Genomic DNA, 24,234 nt, shown 5'->3' with positions numbered 1-24,234 from the left:
CTGTCTGGGCTACCTTCCTATCCGTGATGCCATATGCTCGCACATGCTTTCCGCAGGGGCCGCCCCTCTCCATGCCGTTCTCCCGGGCCACGTGACTCTTTACCTATCCCATGGCAACTCAGCTTCCTTCCTTCTCTGCTTCTCTCCTTCCCATGATCCCTCGCTCCTTAAAGCCCCTCCCCCAACCTTAGCTCCACCTCTCACTTCCCCCCTGCCCCAGGTTCAGCATTTTTTTTATTAGCCAGTCAACTTTAAATTAGGTAGAGCGTGGGGTTTTTTGTTGTTGTTGTTTGTGGTTTTGTTTTTGTTTTTTGGAGACACGGTCTCTCTGTGTAGCTTGGCTGTCCTGGACTCACTCTGTAGACCAGGCTGGCCTCGAACTCACAGAGATCCACCTGCCTCTGCCTCCCGAGTGCTGGGACTAAAGGCGTGCGCCACCACACCCACTGTAGAGCGTGATTTACTCAACAAGGACAGGTGTACGTGAGAATGGGCTCCTAAGAGCAAGCAGACCTCACTGAGCAAAGTAATTAACCACCAAACACACAGTGGCAGCAGACCAGGCTGTCACACTGTGTCTTCCGGGGAGAAGGTTCCTCTTCCAGGACACTCTGAGAAGCCTTACACTGTCTGGAGCTGGTCAGGGGCATCACTGATTTTATTGTTGCTCTCCAATGTATTCTAAGATGCTGGAAGTTGGCTCATTTTCCACAGAGCTTATATTCTTTTCCTTTGTCGGTTTATCCAGAGATGCTAGGAGCAAACCAACCAACATCGTACTTTTTTCTTCTTTTTCCACAAATTGCCAAAAGTTTTGTATAGAATCACCAAGTCAGTCGCCTTTCACAGTTGGTCAATCAGGATGAGCAAATGCATTTGGCTGGATGGAGTCTGTAAAATAGCTCACACATGGGGTTCAGTACTCTTCTGGCTTGATAGAGTCTGTAAATAGCTCACACATGGGGTTCAGTACTCTTCTGGCTTGATAGAGTCTGTAAATAGCTCACACATGGGGTTCAGTACTCTTCTGGCTTGGTAGAGTCTGTAAATAGCTCACACATGGGGTTCAGTACTCTTCTGCTTGGTAGAGGCTGTAAATAGCTCACACATGGGGTTCAGTACTCTTCTGCTTGGTAGAGGCTGTAAATAGCTCACACATGGGGTTCAGTACTCTTCTGCTTGGTAGAGGCTGTAAATAGCTCACACATGGGGTTCAGTACTCTTCTGGCTTGGTAGAGTCTGTAAATAGCTCACACATGGGGTTCAGTACTCTTCTGCTTGATAGAGTCTGTAAATAGCTCACACATGGGGTTCAGTACTCTTCTGCTTGGTAGAGGCTGTAAATAGCTCACACATGGGGTTCAGTACTCTTCTGGATTGGTAGAGGCTGTAAATAGCTCACACATGGGGTTCAGTACTCTTCTGGCTTGGTAGAGGCTGTAAATAGCTCACACATGGGGTTCAGTACTCTTCTGGCTTGGTAGAGGCTGTAAATAGCTCACACCATGGGATTCAGTACTCTCCTGGCTTGGTAGAGGCTGTAAATAGCTCACACCATAAGGCCAGATGTCTCAGCGGATCACTCGTTTGTTTCCAGAATGCACGTCCAGCACGCATGCACACCCATGCACATTCACAAAGACACACACACACACATGCACACTCACACACACATGCACACGAGTTAAAATAAACCATTAAATTACTATTTAATTCTATAACCCCATTACATAGACAAGAACAGCAAGGCTTAGAGCGCTTTGGGAAGTTGGTCCAGATGGAAGCTTACGAAGATACAAAATTATTGGACTATGACTGGTTTTTTCTATTAATGCTTTGTAGACACATTTTCCACAGCCCTCTGAGGACAATTAAAATAGGAAAGGGGAAAGCAGGCTAGGGAAAGCGTAAAGGAAGCGGATATGTGCTTCTGTGAAGGTGTGTGCTCCGATAACTAAAAAGCAGCTGCTCTTCTTCACGTGAAGGGCGACCATTCCCTCCGGCCTCTTTTCCTGGAGAGTCCAGGCTGGAGGAAAAAGAAACTGGAGTATTTGTTACAAATGAGGAATGTCATTTTATTTAGTACACAGTAGCTGAAGGGAGGTGGGTCCTTGTATACCTCCCCATCCTTGATGAGGGGAACAAGTCAGGGGGCTTAAAAAAAAAAACCAAAAAAAACCCTGTGGCCACGTCTCCTTTCTTTCCGCAGTGTTTTCAGAGTCCCCGCGCGAGGTCCTGTCAGTGAGGATGGGGGGAAATGCTGGGCAAGTTCCCGAGCAAGCGCGGGTGGACTTGCGGTAAGCTTTTCCACGCGAGCTCTAGGAACCCGTACTGGGCGATGCCCACAGGCTGCACAGTAGCCACCCTGTTCTGCCCAGAGAGGGGAATCACATCCCAGAACTGACGGGGACCTGCAGGGCCGCGGGGGCCAGCGAGAAACAGACGGTAGAGCAGCCGCTCCCCGGGCAGCAGCTCCGTGGCCTCCAGGGCCTCGCGGGACACGAACTCGCGGCGTGGAGGCTCTTCTCTCGGCAGCAGGTCCTGCAGCAGCCTCTGGATCCGGGGGGACGTGATCTGGTACAGGTCCATGAGCTGGTGAAACTGCTCCGTCCACGTAGCCGCGTCTTCGGCGTACCGCTGCCGCAGCATCAGCAGCACGTGGTAGAGCGCCACGAACGTCTCCCACGGAGGCAGCGCTTCTCTCGTTTCCGGGGTGGCCTTCGTGGTCTTGGCCACTTCGGGGCGCCTGCTTTTTGTCTGAAAAGCCTTCAGTTCCTTGTGAAACATCAGGGCCAACGTCTGCCTGTCCACGGACGCGTGGGCCCCCGTGAGGAGGTCTCTCCGGGGAGCCGGTCGCGTCCCCATCTCGCTGAGAGCGTCGGATAACTGCTGCATGCGGGCGCGTCTGTGCGCCTCGTCGAGGAGCTGCCACTTCACAGCCTTTGCGCCTGTGGTCCCGCCGGGGGTGGGTGGTGACAGTGGTGCAGGGGCACGCGCTGCCTCCCTGGCCTTGGGTAATGTGGGGGTCTGCCCCTTCCCCCGTGAGTCCTTGAGCACCGAGACCAGGGGCTTTCTATCCGCAGGGGCATGGGCACCTCTGAGGACGTCCCTCCTGGTTGGATGAAGGTGCTGTGCGTCCTCCATGGCCGTGGGAGGCAGCCGGGCCGGCTTTTCCCTGTCAGCCACGGCCAAGCCAGCCCAGCTGGAGGCTCCCGGCCTTGGCGTTCGGGCGGCTGAAAGCACCTTCGGTTCGGGGACAGAGGACGCTGTCCGCCGCCCCTCTTCTTTTCTTCTCACTGGACGGGGCGTTTCTAAGTCGAGCGGACTAAAGGCGACTTGGCCCGGTTGGGGCAGATCGGTTTGACTTAGGTCGAGGCTGGGCTCTCGCAGATGCCGGACAATGGCCTTCAGGTTGGAGAGCTGGATCGTTTCCCAGTAGTTGCGGGGATCGAAATCCCTGAGGAGCTGGTGCAGCTGGTGGAGACTCCACCTGGAAAGCGGTTCTTCCGCTTCCAGCCTTCCGGGCCCATCTTTTCTCCAGCCCTCCTCTGCGATGTGTGCTTCCGCATAGGGTGGGCTTCTGGGCCTTTCAGTTAACCTTTCAGGGGAAGAGGCAGGGACTGGGGGTTCATCCTGACCCCCAGTTTCCTTCAGCGGACCGTCTTGATGCCCTAAGAGCCAACTCGGCACGGATTCACCTTTAGGCGTCTGTTGTTGGAGGATGACGGGTAATTCCAGCTGTGGCCTGGGGAGCCGCTTTGGCATTTCCGTCTCTAAGGCGGTTCCTGTAGCGTCCTTCCTGTCCTCAGGCAAGATGCCAGCCTCTTGTCTTCCCTGGGAACTTGCCCTGGGGACGACTTCAAGAAATCGATGGTCCCATTTTTCTTTCAACCCTTCTAGGAATGCTTCTTCCTTTCCCTCCATGCCCATGAATCTAGAATCTTCCTCTCCGTCAAGCAGGCCCCGCTTCCTAAGCAGCATTTCCCATCCAACTGTACCATCCCTTTCCTCAGCAAGATCCTCGGCTTCCGTCTGCGGTTTGGACCAAGCTGCTTCTGGTTTGGACACTCCTTCCTTTTCTAAAGGTGTCACCTCTTCGCGTCTCCTCTTTTTCATCTTCTTCTTCTTCCTCTCCTTCTTCCTTTCCTCCTCCTTTGTCCTCTCCTCTTCCTCTCCTTCCTCTGCCTCAGTCAGACTCTCTTCCTCTTCTCTGAGGCTCTCATCTTCACTGAGATGCAACAACTTGCTGGGGCTCTGTCCTTCACCAGGACGCAATTCCTGCTCTCCCGGTCTTTCCTCTCGCTGGCTTTCCTCTCTTGGTCTCTTCTCTCTCCGGCTTTTCTCTCTCGGTCTTTCCTCTCTCAGGCTTTTCTCTCTCGGTTTTTCCCCTCTCAGGCTTTTCTCTCTCAGGCTTTTCTCTCTCGGTTTTTCCCCTCTCAGGCTTTCCTCGCTCAGGCTTTCTTCTCTTGGTCTTTCCTCTCTCAGGCTTTTCTCTCTCCGTCTTTTCTCTTTCAGGCTTTCCTCTCTCGGTTTTTCTTCTCTCTGTCTTTCCTCTTCCGGTCTGTCATCTCTTGGTCTTTCCTCTCCTGGTCTTTCCTCTCTCAGGCTTTCTTCTCCCGGTCTTTCCTCTCCTGGTCTTTCCTCTCTCAGGCTTTCCTCTTCCGGTCTTTCCTCTCTCAGGCTTTCCTCTCCCGGTCTTTCCTCTCCTGGTTTTTCTTCTCTTGGTCTTTCCTCTCCTGGTTTTTCCTCTCTCGGTCTTTCCTCTCCTGGTCTTTCCTCTCTCAGGCTTTCCTCTTCCGGTCTTTCCTCTCTCAGGCTTTCCTCTCCCGGTCTTTCCTCTCCTGGTTTTTCTTCTCTTGGTCTTTCCTCTCCTGGTTTTTCCTCTCTCGGTCTTTCCTCTCCTGGTCTTTCCTCTCTCAGGCTTTCCTCTCCCGGTCTTTCCTCTCCTGGTTTTTCTTCTCCTGGTCTTTCCTCTCCTGGTCTTTCCTCTCTCAGGCTTTCCTCTCCTGGTCTTTCCTCTCTCAGGCTTTCCTCTTCCGGTCTTTCCTCTCCTGGTTTTTCTTCTCTTGGTCTTTCCTCACGCAGGGTTTCCTCACTTGGACTTTCCTTGCCCAGGCTCTCTTGGTCCACACCGAGAATCCCCGTGTCCTCTCCCCTGGCCTTGTCCTCCTCCCCAAGGCGCCCCAGCGCCTCTTGGAAGAGATGTCCCGCCTCTGCTTCGCCTGCGCCTTCCTGTGCACCCGGCTTCTCTTTCTGCTTTTTCTTTTTCCTTTTTTGGACGAGGCTCCCTTTTCTTTGTTCCTCAGCCAAGTTCTGTACGTCCTCTTCGCTCAGACTGGCCTTTCTTATCCTTTTCTTTTTCTTGGGCACAACCGCCTTCTCTTCCTCCTTGCCTTCCTCTGGGCTCTCCTCTCCTGTCACCACAGGCACCCCTGCTCTTTCCTCATAAGTTAAGTGTTCCTTCATTTTCTCCTCAGCCCATTCCTCAAAGAGTTGCTCTCTGAAATTCTCTAGCAGCTGCTTCAGCTGGATCTTTTCTGGCTCACCTTCTTCCAGGTTCTTGCCCAGCTCGAACACCTGCCTCTCCTGTAAGAGCTGTTTGTCCTGCAGCTTGTTCAGCAGCGTCTCTACCTGGCCTCTCTCCAGGAAAATCGTCTCCTGGTTCCTCATCAGCTGCCTGCAGATGTCTTCCTCAGCCTGCTCCCTCTCAGCCTCAGTTTTCACGCCTGGCTCCTCAAGCACTTCCCACCTGTGGCCATAAATCCTCATATCGGGCAGCCCCTCGTCTTCGGACTCCACGCCCACTTCCGAAAGCATCCCAGCCAGGGCCTGCAACAGCTGGTTCTCTTTGAACTGCAGCTTTGCCCTGGCGTCAGCATCCATCTCTTCCAGGCGAAGCCTGCTTTTCCCGGCCGGCTTCTTGTCTGCCAGCTTCCTTGGCACCCTCACTTTCCTCCTGTCCCTAGCAACATGGCCCCGCTTGGTCCCGGTGGGCAGTTTCCTCTTCTCCTGGTACAGTTTATCCTGTGGTTTTATAATTTGTTCCCCTATTGCAGCTAGTCCTGCTTTTCCTTTTCTTATGCTCCCTCTTTGCCCAGCTGCAGCCCTCTCGTCCTCAGCGCTGTGCCTCTTGGCCTGATCTTCTGGCGTCAGTCTCGCTCCATTTGTTTCCGGGAACAGGCTCTTGGCCTGAGGACCCACTTTTGTTAACATCTCTCTCTCCTCTTCCTGAACCAATTGCTTTTTCCTTTTGGTCCCTTTCTCCTCCTCCCGGAGCCGGCTCTGTTCTTTCTCCCTCCGTAACCTCTCTTTCTGGTCTTGTAGAGCTGGTTCCTGTCTTTTCTTGGTTCTCTCTTTTCTTACCCCAGGTGCTTTCTCGCCTTTTACACTCCGCTGCCCCCTTTTCTTTGCATGGGACGTTTCCTCCACAGCCTGGGTCTCCCACACATCCTCCTCCTCTTCTGGAACTGGCAGGAGTTTCTCTCTTGGCCGCAGTTTTATTTTCTCAGGCTCCTCTTCGGTTTCCAGAGCCAGTTTTCTTCTCAGAGCAGGCAGTCTTTCTTCCTCAAGTCTCTGTTTCCTTTCTTGCTCAGATGCTTCCTTCTCTTTCCTCACTTCCTTCATTTTCCCCTCTTCTTCCTCTTCCTCTTCTGCTTCCTCTTCCTCCTCTTCTTCCTTTTCCTCCTCTTCTTCCTCTTCCTCCTTCCCCTCCTCTTCTTCCTCTTCCTCCTTCCCCTCCTCTTCTTCCTCTTCCTCCTTCCCCTCCTCTTCTTCCTCTTCCTCCTTCCCCTCCTCTTCTTCCTCTTCTCCTTCCTTTTCCTTCTCCTCCTCTTCTTCCTCTTCCTCCTCCCCCTCCTCTTCTTCCTCTTCCTCCTCCCCCTCCTCTTCCCTTTCGTCTTCCCTCTTCTCCTCTGATAGCCCCACTGTCTCTTTTTCCCAGGATGCCCTCCTTTCTTCCCCAGTTCTTCCTGCCTCTTTCTGAGCTCTTCTCCTTTCTGGATGAGCTTCTCTTTCCTGTTCCCTGGTGGGTCTAACTGTTTCTTCCAGGTCCAGTTTCTCTCTTTCCTGAGCTAAATGTTTTTCCTTCCTGGCTTTACTTTCCTCTTCCTCTTCCTCCTCCTCCTTCTCTTGCCCAACTGATTGCTCAACTTCTCTTTCTTTTTCCGCAGACCAGTCTTCCTTTCGAGCCAACACATCACCTTGCTCTGTGGAGCGCACCCTTCCCGGTGCTTCCTTGCTTTCTTCCTCAGATGAGCCTTCCTCTTCCTCCAGAGAAGAATAGTCAGACACCCGCAGCCCTGAGATGACCCCCTCCTTCTCAGCACTCTCTGCTACCCGGCGCTCTTTCTTCTCTTCCCGGGGCTGTTTCCTCCCTTCCCCAGCGCTCAGCTCCTTTCCTGCCTCTTTCTCTCCAGGCTTCTTCTGTTCCTTTTTCCTGGCTGGGGACAGCACCTGCTGCTGCTTGGCCCTCGCGCTCTCCCTATGGCCTACCATCATCTTTTCCCAGTCCCATTTTTTCTTTTCCAGGGCCATCATCTCTTCTTCCGAGGTGGTTCTCCTTCTTTCTCTGTGTGGTTTCTTCACCTGTTCCAGCAGCTCCTTTCCTTCTAGAGCTAAGGTCATGTCTCCTGGAGTTAATACCTTTTGGGGGGCAGCAGGTTCTGCCTTGCCCTCTGCCGCCGTCTTCTCCAGATGGGTTGGTTTCTTTTTGCCCATGAACAGTGTTCTAATCTTCTCTTTTCTAAGTTCTTCCTTCTCTTTTCTAATCAGTCCCACTTGTTCTTGAAGTGGGGCAGCAGCTGTCTCTTTGTCGTGTGTCACTGTCTCATCTGGTTCCTTTTCATCGGTGATTAATTTTCTCTTCTTTGTTTCCTCAGGCTTTGTCGGTTTCTTTTCCTCCTTGGACGTCATCAAGGTTTCTTTCACGTCACGTTTAATCAACTCCTTTTGTTCTTCAATTATTTTCTCTTTCCCTATGCCTAGTTTCCTTTTTGCAAAGATCTGGGGACTGTCTAAAAAACCCATCATCATTTCCTTCCGTTTCGGAGAAAATACTCTGTGTTTCTTCAGCATGCTTGTGCCCTCTCCAGCTGCATCCGTCACTGTCACTTCCTCCTTCATAGCTCCTTTAGCCCTCTGTTTTTTAAGGACAGATACCTGAACAGGTTCTGGCGTGACTATCACTTCCTCCTTCATAGCTCCTTTAGCCCTCTGTTTTTTAAGGACAGATACCTGTACAGGTTCCGGCGTGGCTACCTCAAATTCTGATAGAATTGTTTGTGAGAGACATAGTTCTTGGAAGAGAGCCCAGCTGGGTCTGTCAGTGAGCACTACCTCAGCCAAATTCCCCAGTTCTTCCCCCAGATCCCGCTCCATCCCTGGATGACAACCCGCTATTCTTGAAGTGAGAAGGCTGCAAATGTCCTCTCGCCAAGAGGTGTTTTCTGATCGGCCACGCCCAGGGGGGCCCCCTAAACCACGACTCGATTTTTCCAATCTCTTCGCTGCATCATTTTCTAGCTGTGCAGCCAGCGAGGAGTCCTTGCCGAGTTCTTTCTCGGATGCTCTGGCAGCCTTCCCTGAAATACCTTCTTTTGGCTTCCGCCGCTTTGTTTTTTCTTTCTTCTTCATTGCTTGTTTCACACGTCTTTTCTGTTTAATAACTGTCCCTTCCTTGTCTGTGGCTCTTGGGACTACCAAGGCCTCTCTGACTTCCTGGGGTCCTTTCTGGAGTTCTTTCTGGAGTTCTTTCTGGAGTTCTTTCTGCGGTTCTCTCTGGGGTCCTTTCTGGAGTTCTTTCTGGGGTTCTTTCTGGAGTCCTTTGTGGGGTTCTTTCTGGGGTCCTATCTGGGGTCCTTCCCAGGGTTTGTCAGAGCTGGGAGCCGGTGTCTCTGACACTAGGGAAACATCCTGGGTGTCGGCGTGCGCAGGTTTCCTAGGTTTCCTCTGTTCGTCTGCAGTCGTTGAAGGCACCTTCTGCAGTTCTTCTTTTTTGCTTGCTCTGGACACCTTCAGGGCTTTTTTAACTGCTGGACATTGGGAGGAAAAACAGACAGTGTAGAGGTTGTGAGACTTTGTGTGACAGCTAGTTTAATGACCTGCAGTTAGCGCTGTAAAGGCGAAGGGGACGGAGGCCTTGGCCTTCACAAACGCTCCTGCTATTTTACGTCACACTTGGAGATCCTGAAGAAGGCAGGCCGTGTCACGTGTCCCTGGGTAGGACCTTTCTCAGGAAGCTGGCTTTGGATGAGTCAGACCCCCCCCACTTCACTGTTCCCACATGGCAGGTCCCATTCTTGGCCCCGTCATATAGATTGATCCCCAAAAGCACCCGCATATCAACCCGTAAATACCAATCTTTCTGGCCTTGTCCTGAATGCGTTTCTGCCTCCTCTTCAGGCTGTCCAACTTTTCAGATTCTGACAAAAGCATAAAGGTCTTTCTGTCAATCATCACTAGGTTTTCAGGCTTCTCTGTGTCGAGAGACAAGGGAAGCGAATCGCTTCTCTTCGGTACGGTCAGGTCTTCCTGTAGCTGGTCGTTTACGCAGCTAAGCAGACAATCCATGTCTCTAGCTGGCAACCACAGCAGGTGGCTCAGAGGAAGATCCTCCAGCATGTCCTGGCTGCAAAAGGAATGAAGAAAGGAAGACAATACTCAGCAAGGGATAAGATAAAATTTAAAAATGGGGGTGGGGGGGGACAAGGCGGGGCCAGTGGTGCTGGTGCACGCCTTTAATCCCAGCACTCAGGTGGATCTCCGTGAGTTCCAGGTCAGCCTGGGCTACATAGTGAGTTCCAGAACAGCCAGGGCTACACAGTGATATCCTGTATTGAAAAGAAAGGAAGTGCCAGGTGGTGGTGGCGCAGGCCTTTAATCCCAGCACTTGGGAGGCAGAGGCAGGGGGATCGCTGTGAGTTCGATGCCAGCCTGGTCTACAAAGCGTGTCCAAGACAGCCAAGGCTACACAGAGAGACCCTGTCTCGAAAAAGCAAAGGAAAAAAAATAATAATAAAGAAAGAAAAGAGAAGAAAAGGAAGGGAGGAAGAAGAGGGAGGGACGGGTGAGGAAGGGAGAGATGGTTTGCTGTTTTAGTGCTAAGGGCACTGGTTGCTCTTCCAGAAGTCCTGAGTTTGGTTCCCAGCACCCCACATGGTGGCTCCCAATGCTCTGTGACTCCAGTTCGAGGCGATCTGGTGCTCTCTTCCGGTCTCTGCAGGCGCTGTACACACGTGGTACACACAGTCAGGCAAAACACACACAGAAAAGAAAAGTTAATTAAAAAAAAAAACCACTTTAACAGAAAAGGGACAAGAGAGAAGAAAACAGGAAATGAAAGGAAGTAGAAGAAGAAATAAGAGGGGAGGGAAAATGTACAAAGTGCAATGGACGAGGCCGAGCAAAGTCATTCAGAGCAGAGCGGGCTGACGTAGAACATGGAGAAAGAGGAATAAGTGGAAAGGAGAAAAATTCCTTTTGGCCCCAGAAAAATCTGAGAAAGAGATCTGTTTGGTTGGCTGGTTTTCTTTGGTTTTTCAATACAAGGTTTCTCTGTGTAGCCTTGGCTGTCCTGGACTCACTCTGTAGACCAGGCTGGCCTCGAACTCACAGCGATCCGCCTGCCTCTGCCTCCCGAGTGCTGGGATTAAAGGAGCGTGTGCCACCACTGCCCGGCTTGGAAGGAGATCTTTTTTAAGTCTTCAAAACGCAGACAAATCAGTCCCTTTTGGCAATAAAGAAACAGAGCAAAGGGAAAGAGGGAGAATCCAGGGCTAACTGGTTTGTTGTTGCTGGTTCTTTTTGTTTTGTTTTTAGAAGGCCTTACTATGTATGGACTGGGCTAGAAGTAGCCCAGGTTGGCCTCATGTGACCCTTCTCCTGAGCTCCTGTTTGCCGGGACCTCAGGACGCCTGGCTAAGAGGTCCAGTACTTTATGATTTATTGTTGTTGTTGCATTTCTTTGGTTGGTTGTAGGGTTTGGGGGGGGTGTGTCCAGACCCTCCTGCCCATGCCTCCCAGGTGCTGGGGTTACATGGTGTAGAAGTTCAGGGTTAAAGGCCAAGGACCTGCCTCTGTGTGATTTCTGGCAGCAGGAATAGGATAAAGGTCATAAAGGTTATCTCAGGCAGCTGCAGTGCAACCCAGTGCTTGGGGTGTATTCCACTGTGTGCATAATGATAAATAAAAAAATCTTTTTTTTTTTTTTTTTTTTTGGTTTTTTGAGACAGGGTTTCTCTGTGTAGCCCTGGATATCCTGGACTCCAGGCTGGCCTGAGACTCCCAGCCATCTGCCTGTTGCTTCTGCCTCCCAGGTGCTGGGATTAAAGGTGTGCACCACCACCTCCGATCTAAATAATTAAATCTAAAACAAAACAAAAAAACCAAAAACAAAACAAAACAAAAAAACACCCTGCTTTCCCGGATGCTGGTGGTTGACAGACACTGTGGTAAAGAGATCCCTAGCACCTACATGGTGACTCACAGCTCTCTGTAACTCAAGTTACAAGGGATCCAACACCCCCACACCGGCACACATGCAGGCAAAACGCCAATGCATGCAAAAAAAAATTTTTTTTTTTAGAAATAAAGATTAAGCTGGGCGGTGGTGGCGCACGCCTTTAATCCCAGCACTCGGGAGGCAGAGACAGGAGGATCGCTGTGAGTTCGAGGCCAGCCTGGTCTACAAAGTGAGTCCAGGACGGCCAAGGCTACACAGAGAAACCCTGTCTCGAAAAACCAAAACGAAAAAAAAAAGAAATAAAAAATAAAAAAAATTAAAAGGCAGAATAGCCACAATGACATGAGTTACTTCTTTGACTGGAAGTTATCTTTTTCTGAGAAGTAGTCTGGAACTCACTGGATCCTCCTGCCTCATCTTCCTGGGTGCTGGGACTACAGGTGTGCATCGCTCGCTGTACCTGGGGCTGTTTTGAAGAATCTTAAAGAGGGGAGTAAATGATGGGGAGAAAATAGTCACGAGAAAAGCAGTTAGGAACAGCACTGAGGCAAAACAGAATCGTGGAACAAGTAAAGGAGTGACAGAAAATAAAAGGAGGTTGTGAGGCGGGGTAAAAGGCAGAGCCTAGGGGCAATCAGGAAAAGGACGGTCTCTGCCTAACTCACTGCGTTTCCCGGAAGGAGTCCCGTCGCCTCAGCTGGTGCAGCAGCCTGGCCTTGGTCTGGATGCCCGTGTATTTGGACATGAGGTATAAGACCTTGGTCCGCACGCTGTTCTCACTGTCCATCAGCCCCAGGGCCAGAGGAACGGTAAAAAACTTGTTGATGAAGCCTAGCTTCTCCAGCATTTCCCAGGCCATCTCCCGGATGCTGGGGTTGTAATGGCTTATGTCTTTGAGCAGGCGAGTGGCTGTCTCGACGCGCATCTTTGGAGAGATTTGGTGATGGGCGAAAATCTCTGCCAGGGCAGTGAAGTACTTCTTGTACTTTTCCGTAGAGCAGAAAACTGTGAGGTTGAGGATGGTCTCCACCAGGTTCTCCAGGAGGCCTTCACTGAACTGTCTTGCCTTCCAGTGTGGCCTGGACATGCTTTGGAGGATACCGTATGGTTCTTTCTGCCCCCAATGTGCGTCTTGCTGCCTCTTCATTGACTCTTCCATCTCTCCTAAGCTCTCAGGTGACAGTGACCGGGATCTTAATGGTTCAGTTGCCTTCTCGTCCGTTTCTTTGTAGGATGTGCTTTGATCGTATCTCAGGAAAACTGGGGTCCCGTCAGGCCAGAGGCGGCCACGGACCGCTGAGTTAGGGATGTAGCCATCAGGAGCAAGAAACCACTTCTTCCCTTTGCCAAAGAAGCAACGCAGCATGCGGTAGGCATCCAGCCCGTCCCAGCCGCGCAGGTCCAGCTGAGCAGGGACCGCACATGGGTGTTTTTGCTTGGAGTCAGAAGCAGCGAAATCAGCATCTTTTCCCTCCGCAAAGGACAACCTACGTCTCTTAGGAGACAGGAAGAGCGGATGTATGCCCTCTTCCACAACGTGGGGCACGGTGTCATCGAAAGCAATGGCCCGTTTGTTGGCCAGGGTCTCCAGCCCCTGGAGTTCCCGAACGCTTTGCTCCAGGTACTTAAACTTGGGTACAAATATCAAGTCAAACAAACAGAAGAAACTGGGAAGGAAGGGCTTTGGGGCTTCTTGCATCTCATCGTCATCGTTTAGTGTCCTTAGGAGTGACAGCCGGGCGGGAGGGAGCAAGCTGACACAGGACACTAGGTAGATGGTTTGGTTGAACGTCAAAAGCAGGTCACCTCGGTTATTGGCAAAGCAGGGTGTAGCAAAACGCAGTTCGGAGTCGAACTGGGTCACAAGATTCCCTCGGAAATCCCAGATCCGGACCGACCCGTCCGTGGCTGCCGTGACAAAGAGCTTTAGGGAGAGGCAGACGTCAAAGGAAGTGATGGTGCATTGGTGCAGGCTGTTTGTCTGTCTCGATAACTTGACTTTCTGCTCTGACCCTGACGTCGGGAAATCTTGGAGGCTCCAGAGACACCAGCGGGAGTGCACCGAGACGGCCCCCACAGAGCCTGGGAGGAGCACCACGTGTTTTAAAGGATAAACGCTGAGGATTCCGCCCATGGGCTCCAGGGTCATGTCCTTCCCTGAGCACACCACTTTCGTAAGGCGGAGGTAGTTGTCCTTGCCATAGGTACATAGTAGGGAGCAGTCTTCACCACCCTCCGGCGTGCACAGCGCCAGCACTGGCCCAGAGTGAACGGTCTTCTCTGTCCGGATGGAGCAGTACTGAGACAGGATTCTGACGGTGCCGCTCTCGTGCCCACAGAACAGCACTCCTTTCTTAATGCTGCCCGAGTGGACCCTCCCGTAAGCCAGGCACTTGACTCTGTCTCTGTGGTTGTCTGAAGTGCACAGGAGATACTTGGCTGGACACGGGGACCGTGAGGCATCGAACACCAGCAGCTCTGAGCTGCCTGTTGCCACGAAGAGCTCCTCTCTGTCGGGGTGGTAGGCCCAGGCCACAGCCTTGTCCATGATGAGGAGAGGCCAGGTAACGATCAGGAGGTCCCCAGTGACCGGAGACAAGAAGCGAAGTAAGCCGTCTTCCGTGGCACACAGGATCCGAGCCCGGTTATCGCCGCAGGGGACCCGCTCCATCTTCTGGGGGACAGAGCCGCAGATATTGAAGACCCTGTAAAAGTGGGGCAGGTGGTGCAGTGAGAAAGAGGAGGTGCTCTGGCAGAAGAACGTGCTGCTGTCAATAAACCGCAGCTGCCGCAGGTGCTCGCCAACCTCCAGCTGCCTCAGCAAGCTGCCGGAAGCCAGGTTCCACTCCTTCACCACCCCCTCCCTGCCTGCCGTGAACAACGTGTAGGTCTCGGGACGGCTGCAGACGCTTATGACGGGGGAGGAATGGGCCCTGAAGCTGTGCAGGAAGTTGCCGGTGTGGAAATGCCACGCGAGGATCTCGCCGTTCTCGTTTCCGGCGTAGAAGGCGTTCTGCAGGTCACAGCTGTAGGAGCAGGTGAGGGAGGAGCCGCTGGTGGGAAGAGTGAACTTCCTCACTTCCGTAAGATGGCCTTGGCCGTTGTGGGTAAAGACCCTCGCCGTGTTCTCACACAGAGCCATCAGGAACCCCGGGGACGTGTGGAGGGACAAGTCCTGTACGAGCTCCCGGCCGCTCAGAGCCACTTTGTGAGCCAGCTGGAGGCCTTTGCCGTTTGCGATGACGAACCAGGTAACCACAGCTCCCGTAGTGCCGGAGAAGAGCACCCCAGTTTCTGAGTCGTAGCAGAGACAGCTGATGGAGAAACGACAGGGCACCGTGCTCAGAGCTCTGAACCCCTGGTGGTGGTCTGCAAAGAGCCGCAGGCGCAGGTCATCACAGCAGACGATCAGCAGGTGGGAGGAGCCCGAGTGGACCATGGACTTGATGGGCGGCACTTCATCCGTCATGGGAAACTTCATCTTCTTGATGGTCCTTCTCTTCTCTGTATCTTTTTCCTGTATCCATAGTACTGCCTGGAAGAGACCGGGGGAGACAGAGGCTGGACGCGGGGCAGAGCATCTCCAGGGAGTGTGCTGTCAGGGAAAGTCTGCCTGTCTCCCGTTGTAGACGAAGGGAGGACTCAGCTTTGGGGTTGTCCTAGGACTAGGTACTGGATTTATGACAGAAGCCCCAGGGTTCAGGGCCCTTTAGTTGGCCTTCGGCCTACTCTGATAATAAACACGCATTCTTTGGGCCCCAGTGACTGTCAGTCTGAAAGGGCCACCAACCCGGGTCAAGGTGGAACATGGAGACAGGTCTTAAAACGAACTAGTTTTCTTTCTGTATGTGGTGGCCCATGTCTGTGATCCCAGCACCCGGGTGCTGAGGTGGGACAGCTCGGGCTACACAGTAGGTCTGCAGCCAGCCCGAGAAACACAGGAAGAAGCTGTGGCAGATGCGGATGTGGCACGGATTTGTTCAGAGCTGGCCCCGCCCATTCTGAACGGAGGACAGTCCAGACACGGGACCCGTGGGCTGCGTTAGGAAGGAAGGAGCAGAAACCAAGCAGCTCTACCTGGATCTGTTTCTCGTGCTGTTCCAACCAGTTTAAGGCGACGAAATAGTTAGCGTCCAGAGAGTAGAAGCCCACAGAAGGATTCTTCTGTAAACGATACGACTCGTGGTACAGAGTCTGGGGCCTGTCGCTCAGGACAGTCTTGTTTCTCCTGAATTCCTTGACCTGAAGGAGAAAAAAAAAGACAGGCGCTAAGAAGCAAATATGAGCTGGCACTGCCTCACCCAGTCAGCACGGAGGGGCTAGTGGGCACTGCTCCACGGGCGTGTGCCTAACCCGTGTCCGTTTGTCCTACTGCCGGACGCTGCCCTCCCATGGCAGGGCAGGTCATTCAGCCCCCCCACGTGCACAGCCGCCCCCCCCAAGTCACCTCTTTGTCCTTCAGGGTCTCCTGTATGATGAGTCTCAAATTCTTCCACTCGGGGATGAGTCTAGGTGAGGGCACAGGCGTAGGAACCTTCCACGTCTTCCTAGTCATCTTGGAGTGCCGAGCCTGGGGGAGGGAGAACACTGAACCCCAGCAGCTGACGTCAGACTGAAGATGAGGGGAGCAGGAGAGCCAGACCGACCGAGGGGCAGACAGGTTGCAGAGGGAGGAGCAGCGAGGAAAACCTCCTTTGTTCAGACGTGTGTGTGTGTGAGTGTGTGTGTGTGTGTGTGTGTGTGTGTGTGTGTGTGTGTGCATTTAGTGTACATGTTTGTATATTCACCACGTGGGCCTAGGGCCTGTGAGAGGTCAGAAGAGGGGCTCAGATCGCCGTGTGGGTGCTGGGAATCCAACCCGGGCTCTCGTGGAAAGTTACGAGTGAGGGCTGGAGAGATGGCTCAGCAGTTAAGAGCATGAACTGCTCTTCCGGAGGACACGGGTTCAAGCCCCAGCACCCACATGGCACCTTACAACTGTAAGTTCGAGATCTAACACTTTCACACAGACATACATGCTGGCAAAACACCAATGCACATGATTTTTTTAAAACACTTAATAATAATTAAAAGAGTTACAAGTGAGCCTGGGAGTTGTGACATATGATTTTAATCACCTTAAAGATTAATCTCCCCTACCAAGGGACCGAGATAGGCAGATCTTTGTGAGTTCCAGGCAAGCCTAGTCTACACAGTGAGTTCTAGGACGGCCAGAGGTCCATAGTGAGACCGTCTATTGAACCAACTAAGAATCAAGGATTTGAATTCTCCTCACACTTCTCCCTAAGACGTGGTTTCACTATGTAACCCTGGCTGGTCTGGAACTCACGATGTTGACTGGGCTGGCCTTAAATTCATGGAGCTGTACCTGCCTCTACTTCCTGAGAGCTGAAATTAAATGCACGAGCCACCACATCTGGCAGGAATGTCTCTCTTAATTCTGGGTGGTGGTGGCGCATGCCTTTGATACCAGCTCTCGGGAGGCAGAGGCAGGTGGATCGCTGTGAGTTCGGGGCCAGCCTGGTCTACAAAGTGAGTCCAGGACAGCCAGGGCTACACAGAGAAACCCTGTCATGAAAACAAAACAAAACAAATCAAAAGGCTTTATATTTAATTTTAAAAATGCGTTGTAAAACCAGGGTTCAAGGGCTGGAGAGATGGCTCAGAGGTTAAGAGCACTGGCTGCTCTTCCAGAGGTCCTGAGTTCAATTCCCAGCAACCACATGGTGGCTCACAATCATCTATAATGTAATCTGATACCCTCTTCTGCAGATAAAGTGCTCATAATGTAATAAATAAAATAAATAAATCTTAAAAGAAAAAGGCATGTACCACCATGCCTGGATGTTAAAAAAAAAAAAAGGGTGTGGTGGCACACGCCTTTAATCCCAGCACTCGGGAGGCAGAGGCAGGCGGATCGCTGTGAGTTCGAGGCCAGCCTGGTCTACAAAGCAAGTCCAGGACAGCCAGGGCTACACAGAGAGACCCTGTCTCAGAAAAACAAAAACAAAAAAACAAACAAACAAACAAACAAAACCAAGGTTCAGTTTCTGTGAAAGGGTCATATTGAGATGGAGAGAGTGAGACGAAACAGGAGCCCGGGTGCCACAAACGTACATTTATATCCTCAGATTCTGTTGCTTCCCCGTCCTTCCTTTGGGGTTCTCAGACCCAACAGTCCTATTTTTTATTTTATTTTATTTTATTTTATTTTTGTTTTTTTCGAGACAGGGTCTCTCTGTGTAGCCTCGGCTGTCCTGGACTCGCGTTGTAGACCAGGCTGGCTTCGAACTCACAGCCATCCTCCTGCCTCTGCCTCCCCGAGTACTGGGATAAAGGGCGTGCGCCACCACAGCCAGACTCCTGACAGTCCTATCTTTACAGATAGCCGGTGCCTTTAGTGACCTCTGCTGGACGGAGGCCATTGATTTATTCCTCTTCCCGCCCTAGCCGGGAGCGCCTGTTTCTAATATCACGCCCACAGCCTTCCCACTTCCTTTTCACACCCCTCCACACCTCCACGGTGCAGAGGACTACGTACCCTCGGCTCAAGAGCCGACAAGCTCCGCTGACAGGTTTGCGCAGAAGGCAGGTCGCCGGCTCCAACATCACAATGCCTTGGACTCTCGGGTGGGGGGCCCCCTCCCCCTCCCCCAACCCACACACCAGCGCTCACTGACAGCCCAACCTCTCCCCTGAGGGAGGCCCGGGCTGGGAGGCGGGGAGATAGGGCAAGTGTGGAATGCAGGGGGATTCACAGTGACTTTTCATGACAGCGGGTTTCCGAGCGCTGGTCCTGAGAGCCGCACACAGCCTCAGGACAGACGCGAGGAGGTTGGGGGCAAGAACTGGGCGGGACCAGCCACTGTGGTGCTCACAGGCTCGGGCGCGGGTCCTGAAGGCTTGTCTGCGCAGGGCTAATAAAATAACCCTGAACAAGCAAGGGGATAACAGTTGAGGTGTAATCTGAACAAATAAATTAAAAACAAAAACAAAAACAACTTCGGGAAGGGCTTGGTGGCCCACGACTTTAATCCCGGGAGGCAGAGGCAGGGGGATCGCTGTGAGTTCGAGGCCAGCCTGGTCTACAAAGCGAGTCCGGGACAGCCAGGGCTACACAGAGAAACCCTGTCTCGAAAAAAACCATAATATTCGAATTTTGGATACTAAGACACAGCTAACTGAAATAATGGCGGGACTGGGGCTGCGGGCATAGCTTCGTTGGTAGAATGCTTGCTTGCCTAGCAGGGTCGAGGCTCTGGGTTGGTCCTAGAATCGCATTAAAACGGGGCGTGGCGGTGCAGTCCACCCAGCACAGCCCGGGAAGTGAGGAGGTTCTAGGCCAACCCGGGGGGATCTGTGAGACTCTGACTCAACAACACACACACAAAAAAAACCAAGACCCAAAGAGAAAACGCGAGCTCTCTGAAATTTAACCGGCTGCCCTGTATTTATTTATTTGTTTATTTATTTATTTTATTTTTACTTGCTAGCACCGTTTCAGTCTCTATCGTCCTCCCTTCCCCGGGAAGTGGGGGGGAAACACGCAGCCACACTAGGGGGAGAGACGGGCTCCCGGCGGCAGGGTCGCCCCGGCCTGCGCAGCGCCGCCCTTTGTGACAGCGGCGCCCGCATCAGCCGCGCACGCGGGAGGGGACGCGCGTCCCTGCCGCCGCCGGTGTCAGCTCGGGAGCCGGGCTCGGGGGGAGCCGCAGGCGAGCCCAGCGCAGAGACGGGGGGGGGCGCTGCCGTGGGCCCCCCGACTTCAGGAGCCCCAGGGGGTGGGCAGGAGAGGGAGGAGCCCGGTTTGCCCCCCGCCCTCCCCGTCCCATCCTGCGGCCTTGGGATGCGGGACCGCAGCGAACCGTGTGCGCCGGGATCCGGCCGCCGCGATGGTGTGGGCGGGAGGCTCGCCTAGGCCAGCCCTGTCCGTGCGTTTCCGTTTGTGCTCGTTCTACAAAAACCTAATCCTGGCCTTTAATCCCAGCACTCGGGAGGCAGAGGCAGGGGGATCGCTGTGAGTTCGAGGCCAGCCTGGTCTACACAGCGAATCCGGGACAGCCAGGGCTACACAGAGAGACCCTGTCTTGGAAAAATAAGCAGCCTAATTCCGTCCTGCGTGGGCGGACAGACCACAGGACAGGGTTACGTCGCCACGGGATAGCCAGAAAGTTGGCGAGGCCCCATCTCCCACGCATGCGCGCAGCACGAGGGCGGGTTAGGCCGAGAGAGGCCCAAAGGGGAGACGCTCAGCTGCGCGTGCGCACGACGCCGGGAGCCCGAGCTGTTTGGAGGCCCCAGTGCTGCTCCCTTTGGAGGCTTCTCTGACCCACAGCGGAGCTGCGAGCGCCTGGCGCCTACACGTTACCTCAGGATGGTCTTCCAGACTGTCCCTGCCTGGGAGCCGCGCCCTGAGACCATGGCGCTGTGGAGGTACTCAGTGGTGGTGGCTGTAGGAATAGATCTCGTTCCAGGCCAGCCTGGGCTACAAAGCAAGTCCAGGATAGCCTGGGCTACACAGAGAAACCCTGTCTCGAAAAACAAAACAAAACAACAACCTCACTATCTTGAGGCAACTTCTTTACTAGTTTAACCCTTAGTCACACAGTTCCTGTTCTCCCAGGGCAAGCGGCGCACGCTTTAATCCCAGCACTCAGCAGGCAGAGGCGGGCCGATCTTTGTTTTTTCGAGGCCAGCCTGGTCTACACGATAGCTCTAGTCCAGCCAGCGCTACGCAGTGAGACCCTATCTTAAAAAAAAGGAAATTCCTATCTTGCCTTGAGGACTACACGGAACTCGCACCTGCAGCTGGGTCATAGACTGAGCATTCCCCCCCCCCCCCCGCCCCAGGCTGGCAGCTTTTTAATCCCTCTTTCATATTGTCAACTATCATTTCCGGCACAACTAAAAATAGTTGTATTCTGCCTGAAATTTCCTTTGTCTGGATCTCAGTTGTACTAAGACTCAAACTTTAGAACCTCTTAGTGTACTAAACATCAGTATAGGGTTTAGTTTGTTTGGTTTGGCTTTTGATTTTCAAGACATGGGTCTCTCTGTGTAGCCCTGGCTGTCCTGGACTCACTTTGTAGACCAAGCTGGCCTCGAACTCACAGCGATCCACCTGCCTCTGCCACCCGAGTGCTGGGATTAAAGGCGTAAGTTTTTAAAACTAAGCTTAAATATTACCTGTAGTTCCATTGTTGTAATATATGACTATGCCATGGAACATGTCAGGGTTAGGAAGCTTATTTGGGGGAGGGAAAGGAGAGAGGGGTGAGCCGCCATGGGGAGAGGTGGAGGTGACTGGACGTGTAGACAGACAGACAGTTGCGGACAGAGCCATGAAATCCTCAGAGGACAGAGAGAAAACATGGACACAGAGGGAAGCTAGAAAACACACACACACACACACACATACACACACACATACACACACACACACACATACACACATACACACACATACACACATACACACACACATACACACACACATACACACATACACACATACACACACACATACACACACACATACACACACACATACACACACACATACACACATACACACACATACACACATACACACACATACACACACACATACACACATACACACACATACACACATACACACATACACACACACATACACACACATACACACATACACACACATACACACACATACACACACACACATACACACACACATACACACACATACACACACACACATACACACATACACACACATACACACACACATACACACACACATACACACACACATACACACATACACACACACATACACACACACACACACACACACACACACACACACACACACGGAAGGAGGGGGAGACAGAGGGCACATCAGAGTGTCAGACCCCTGGTGGCAACACCTGGTGTTGGCAGCGGGTGATGACATATGATGTTGCTAGGACCCCGACATTCCTCCCTTTTCATTTAATTTAAAAAAATGAGGGGCTAGGAAAGGGGGGGGGTGAGGCGGGAACGGGGACCTTGTGCTACTTGGGTGCACATACAGGACAAGCTGAAGTGTACAGATGCGGGTTTATCGGAAGTGCATGGGGGGTGGGGCACGCGTGGAAGGAGAGAGAGGGAGGAGAAGAGGAAAGGTGGAGAGAGAGAGAAAGGAGAGAGAGAGAGAGAGAAGAGAAGAGAAAGCAAGAACACCAAAATGTCCAGATTATGTAGTGGAGGGGGAGGGGAGGGGAAACCGCTGCCCCTGGGCCAGCCACACCCTGCGGCAGGTAGGGACCAAGGGATGCCGGGAGGACCTGGACCAGCTTGTCCTGCATGAAGAGGGGGGTGGCACAATTGTCTGACTGCTTCCTGCTGACATTGGGCCTCTTTGTTGGGTGGTGGAGGTGGCCAAGTCCGGGAAGGGCAGGCTGTTTTACTTGTTGTCCGGGATCTGTGAGACCATCTGTGGCTAGGACACTGCAGGCCCAGTGGGGGCAATCTGGGAGGCTTGGAGGCAATCTGTGAGGTTTAGGCTGGAGCACCTGCGTGCTGGATGCAGCTCTTGCGGGAACACCTGGACCAGGCAGGATGCTGGGACAGATACTATGTTAGGGCCAGAAGATACAGCTCTTGAGGGAACACCTGGACCAGGCAGGATGCTGGGACAGATATTATGTTAGGGTCAGAAGATACAGCTCTTGAGGGAACACCTGGACCAGGCAGGGTGCTGGGACAGATACTATGTTAGGGCCATAAGATAAGGTTAAGGAGTTTAGGGAGAGAAAAAAATTTTTTTTCATGGGTGTGCATTTGAAACTTCTTATCCCTATGATCTTGGCAGTTGGGGTGGGGAAGGTCTCCAGACCAGGGGAGAGATGGATCTCCCACCCTCAGGAATAAGTGGGTGGGGAAACAGGCTATTGGTTGACAAGTGGGCGCCCTGAAACTTAGAAGAGTTTCAGTTTACAGAAAGATACATTTTAGATACATTAGCCTCAGCAGGATTTGTAATCTGTACTAAAATCCACAGTGGAGAAAAAGCCAGTAGGCAAACATCTCTGTGTCATAGCATAGTGGAGGCTTGGGAAATGAAGTTGGGTTAAAAGCACGAACATCGTTTATGGCATGTTGACACTTATTATTATTATTATTATTTATTATTATTATTTTGAGACAGGGTTTCTCTGTGTAGCCCTGGCTGTCCTGGACTCACTTTGTAGACCAGGCTGGCCTCGAACTCACAGCAATCCACCTGCCTCTGTCTCCTGAGTGCTGGGATTAAAGGCGTGTGCCACCACACCCGGCCCACTTGTTTTTATCATAAATATATATAAAACTCTATTTTATTTTGGGGTATTGAGGGATCTACCTCCCTTCCACCAATCCCTTAACCCTGGGTATGAGAAAGAACATTAGTGGGGAAAGAGGGCGCACACCTCTTTACTTCTCCCAGCTGTTTAGGGTCAAGTAGGTTCTTTGGGGAGGGGGGTGGGTGGGAGGGCAGTAGCAATCCCAGGAAGCAGGCTCCTTCGAGCCACTACATTGAGAAGTTTCTCTCTGTCCGCCACACTTGTTTCTGGTCCCCCAAACTGCTACACACTTTACTCCACCGCCACCACATGCTATACTTTCTCCCTCCAGGCTCTCCTGTTTATCTTCCTCAGAGTCCCTGGCCACACCCTATCCATGCTGCAGGAGGCTGGCCGTTACCAGCCGGCCAAGACCATGCCCCACACTCAGCAGATATCGGCCGTGGACAAACTAAAGCCCAAACTAAAATCGCACACTTGGGATTAAAACAAAAACATATTCGCATAACAGAGCTGAGTTTACAAAGAAACCAAAACCTCTGTTACATATCCCCTTTCGTTAAAAAAAAAAAAAAAGGGCTTTTTCTCTAACATTAATAAATCATATATAATAAGATCAACTGATAGAATTACCAGGTAAGAATTAACATTTACAATGTCCAGTTCGTTCGTATTCAGCCTCCTTGGAAAAAGTACTCCACTATCTGTCGTATCCTGGAGAGTCCTGAGTTCTGAACCTAAATCACTTTCTTGTATCTATCACCCTAAAGACATCCGTCTAGGCCTTAAAAGTTCTTTTTGGACCTAAAACATGCTTTCAGTTCCCGAACCAACTAAGCCCTATTGCAGTAGATTATGACGTTCAGAAACTTCAGAAGGAAGTAGTGCCTACCTAGGCGTCCCGGGAGCCTAGAGCAGAGAGCTTACGGAGCTATAGAAGCGGCAGAGACACTTGACGGCCTGGACAGTCACCAGAGGTTTCTCTGTATCTCTGAGGCATCCAGTCTCTGGCCTCCTGGCACAGAGTGTCCGACGACCTTTTCCGTGAAGCAGGAATTTTGAAGGACTGACCACTTAGTCTCCGTCGCGTTGGACAGTCATTTTCCCGGTGTCCTGCTTGCTCACGGTTTGGACAAACAGCCTGCCGTCAGCTGTTGAAGAGCGGGTTTTTTTTGTTTTTTGTTTTCCTTCTCCAGTGGGTATTTTGCCACGTTTGTTTCTTTGATGCCCATCAACTTCTCTGAAGTAGATACAAGGGGGGGGGAAAGGGGGTGGTACCAGGAGCAAATATGTGTCTCTGTCAGAAAAGCCTTTTATTATTATTATTATTATTATTATTATTATTATTATTATTATTATTATTATTATTATTATTAAAACCTCTTTTAAATGCCATGTTCTGTAAATCTCTGAAGTGCTTGAAGACCACCTGTTTACCCGCCACTACATAGTGCATAATCATATTTTTCT

General features: G+C 52.0%; 1 protein-coding gene across 1 annotated transcript; it reads right to left on the bottom strand.

Annotated features, from left to right (window-relative positions):
- Positions 1-1,549: 1,549 nt before the first annotated feature.
- On the bottom strand, positions 1,550-23,989 carry LOC311590819 (WD repeat-containing protein 87-like). Its single transcript, XM_084770086.1, has 8 exons — positions 23,657-23,989; positions 15,906-16,028; positions 15,536-15,700; positions 12,124-14,993; positions 9,354-9,625; positions 6,817-9,029; positions 5,547-6,024; positions 1,550-3,785 (listed from the first exon to the last, which is right to left on the bottom strand). Exons 2-8 carry the CDS (start codon positions 16,011-16,013, stop codon positions 2,239-2,241), a joined length of 7,653 nt encoding a protein of 2,550 aa, XP_084626212.1. The 5' UTR covers positions 16,014-16,028; positions 23,657-23,989; the 3' UTR covers positions 1,550-2,238.
- Between the last annotated feature and the right edge of the window lie 245 nt (positions 23,990-24,234).

The sequence above is a fragment of the Acomys minous genome (genome assembly GCF_964271855.1).
Source record: "Acomys minous genome assembly, chromosome: 20".
Classification (NCBI taxonomy): Eukaryota; Metazoa; Chordata; class Mammalia; order Rodentia; family Muridae; genus Acomys; species Acomys minous.
This window is presented reverse-complemented; position numbering and strand designations above follow the sequence as displayed.

What these genes read in the sequence shown, in the direction of transcription:
- LOC311590819 (XM_084770086.1), bottom strand. Translation starts at nt 16,013, where the DNA reads ATGACTAGGAAGACGTGGAAGGTTCCTACGCCTGTGCCCTCACCTAGA. An exon ending in AGACCCTGAAGGACAAAGAG is followed by an intron (nt 15,701 to 15,905) that starts GTGACTTGGGGG and finishes TTTCTCCTTCAG; the next exon opens with GTCAAGGAATTCAGGAGAAA. An exon ending in GGACAAGGCCAGAAAGATTG is followed by an intron (nt 9,030 to 9,353) that starts GTATTTACGGGT and finishes CCCAATGTCCAG; the next exon opens with CAGTTAAAAAAGCCCTGAAG.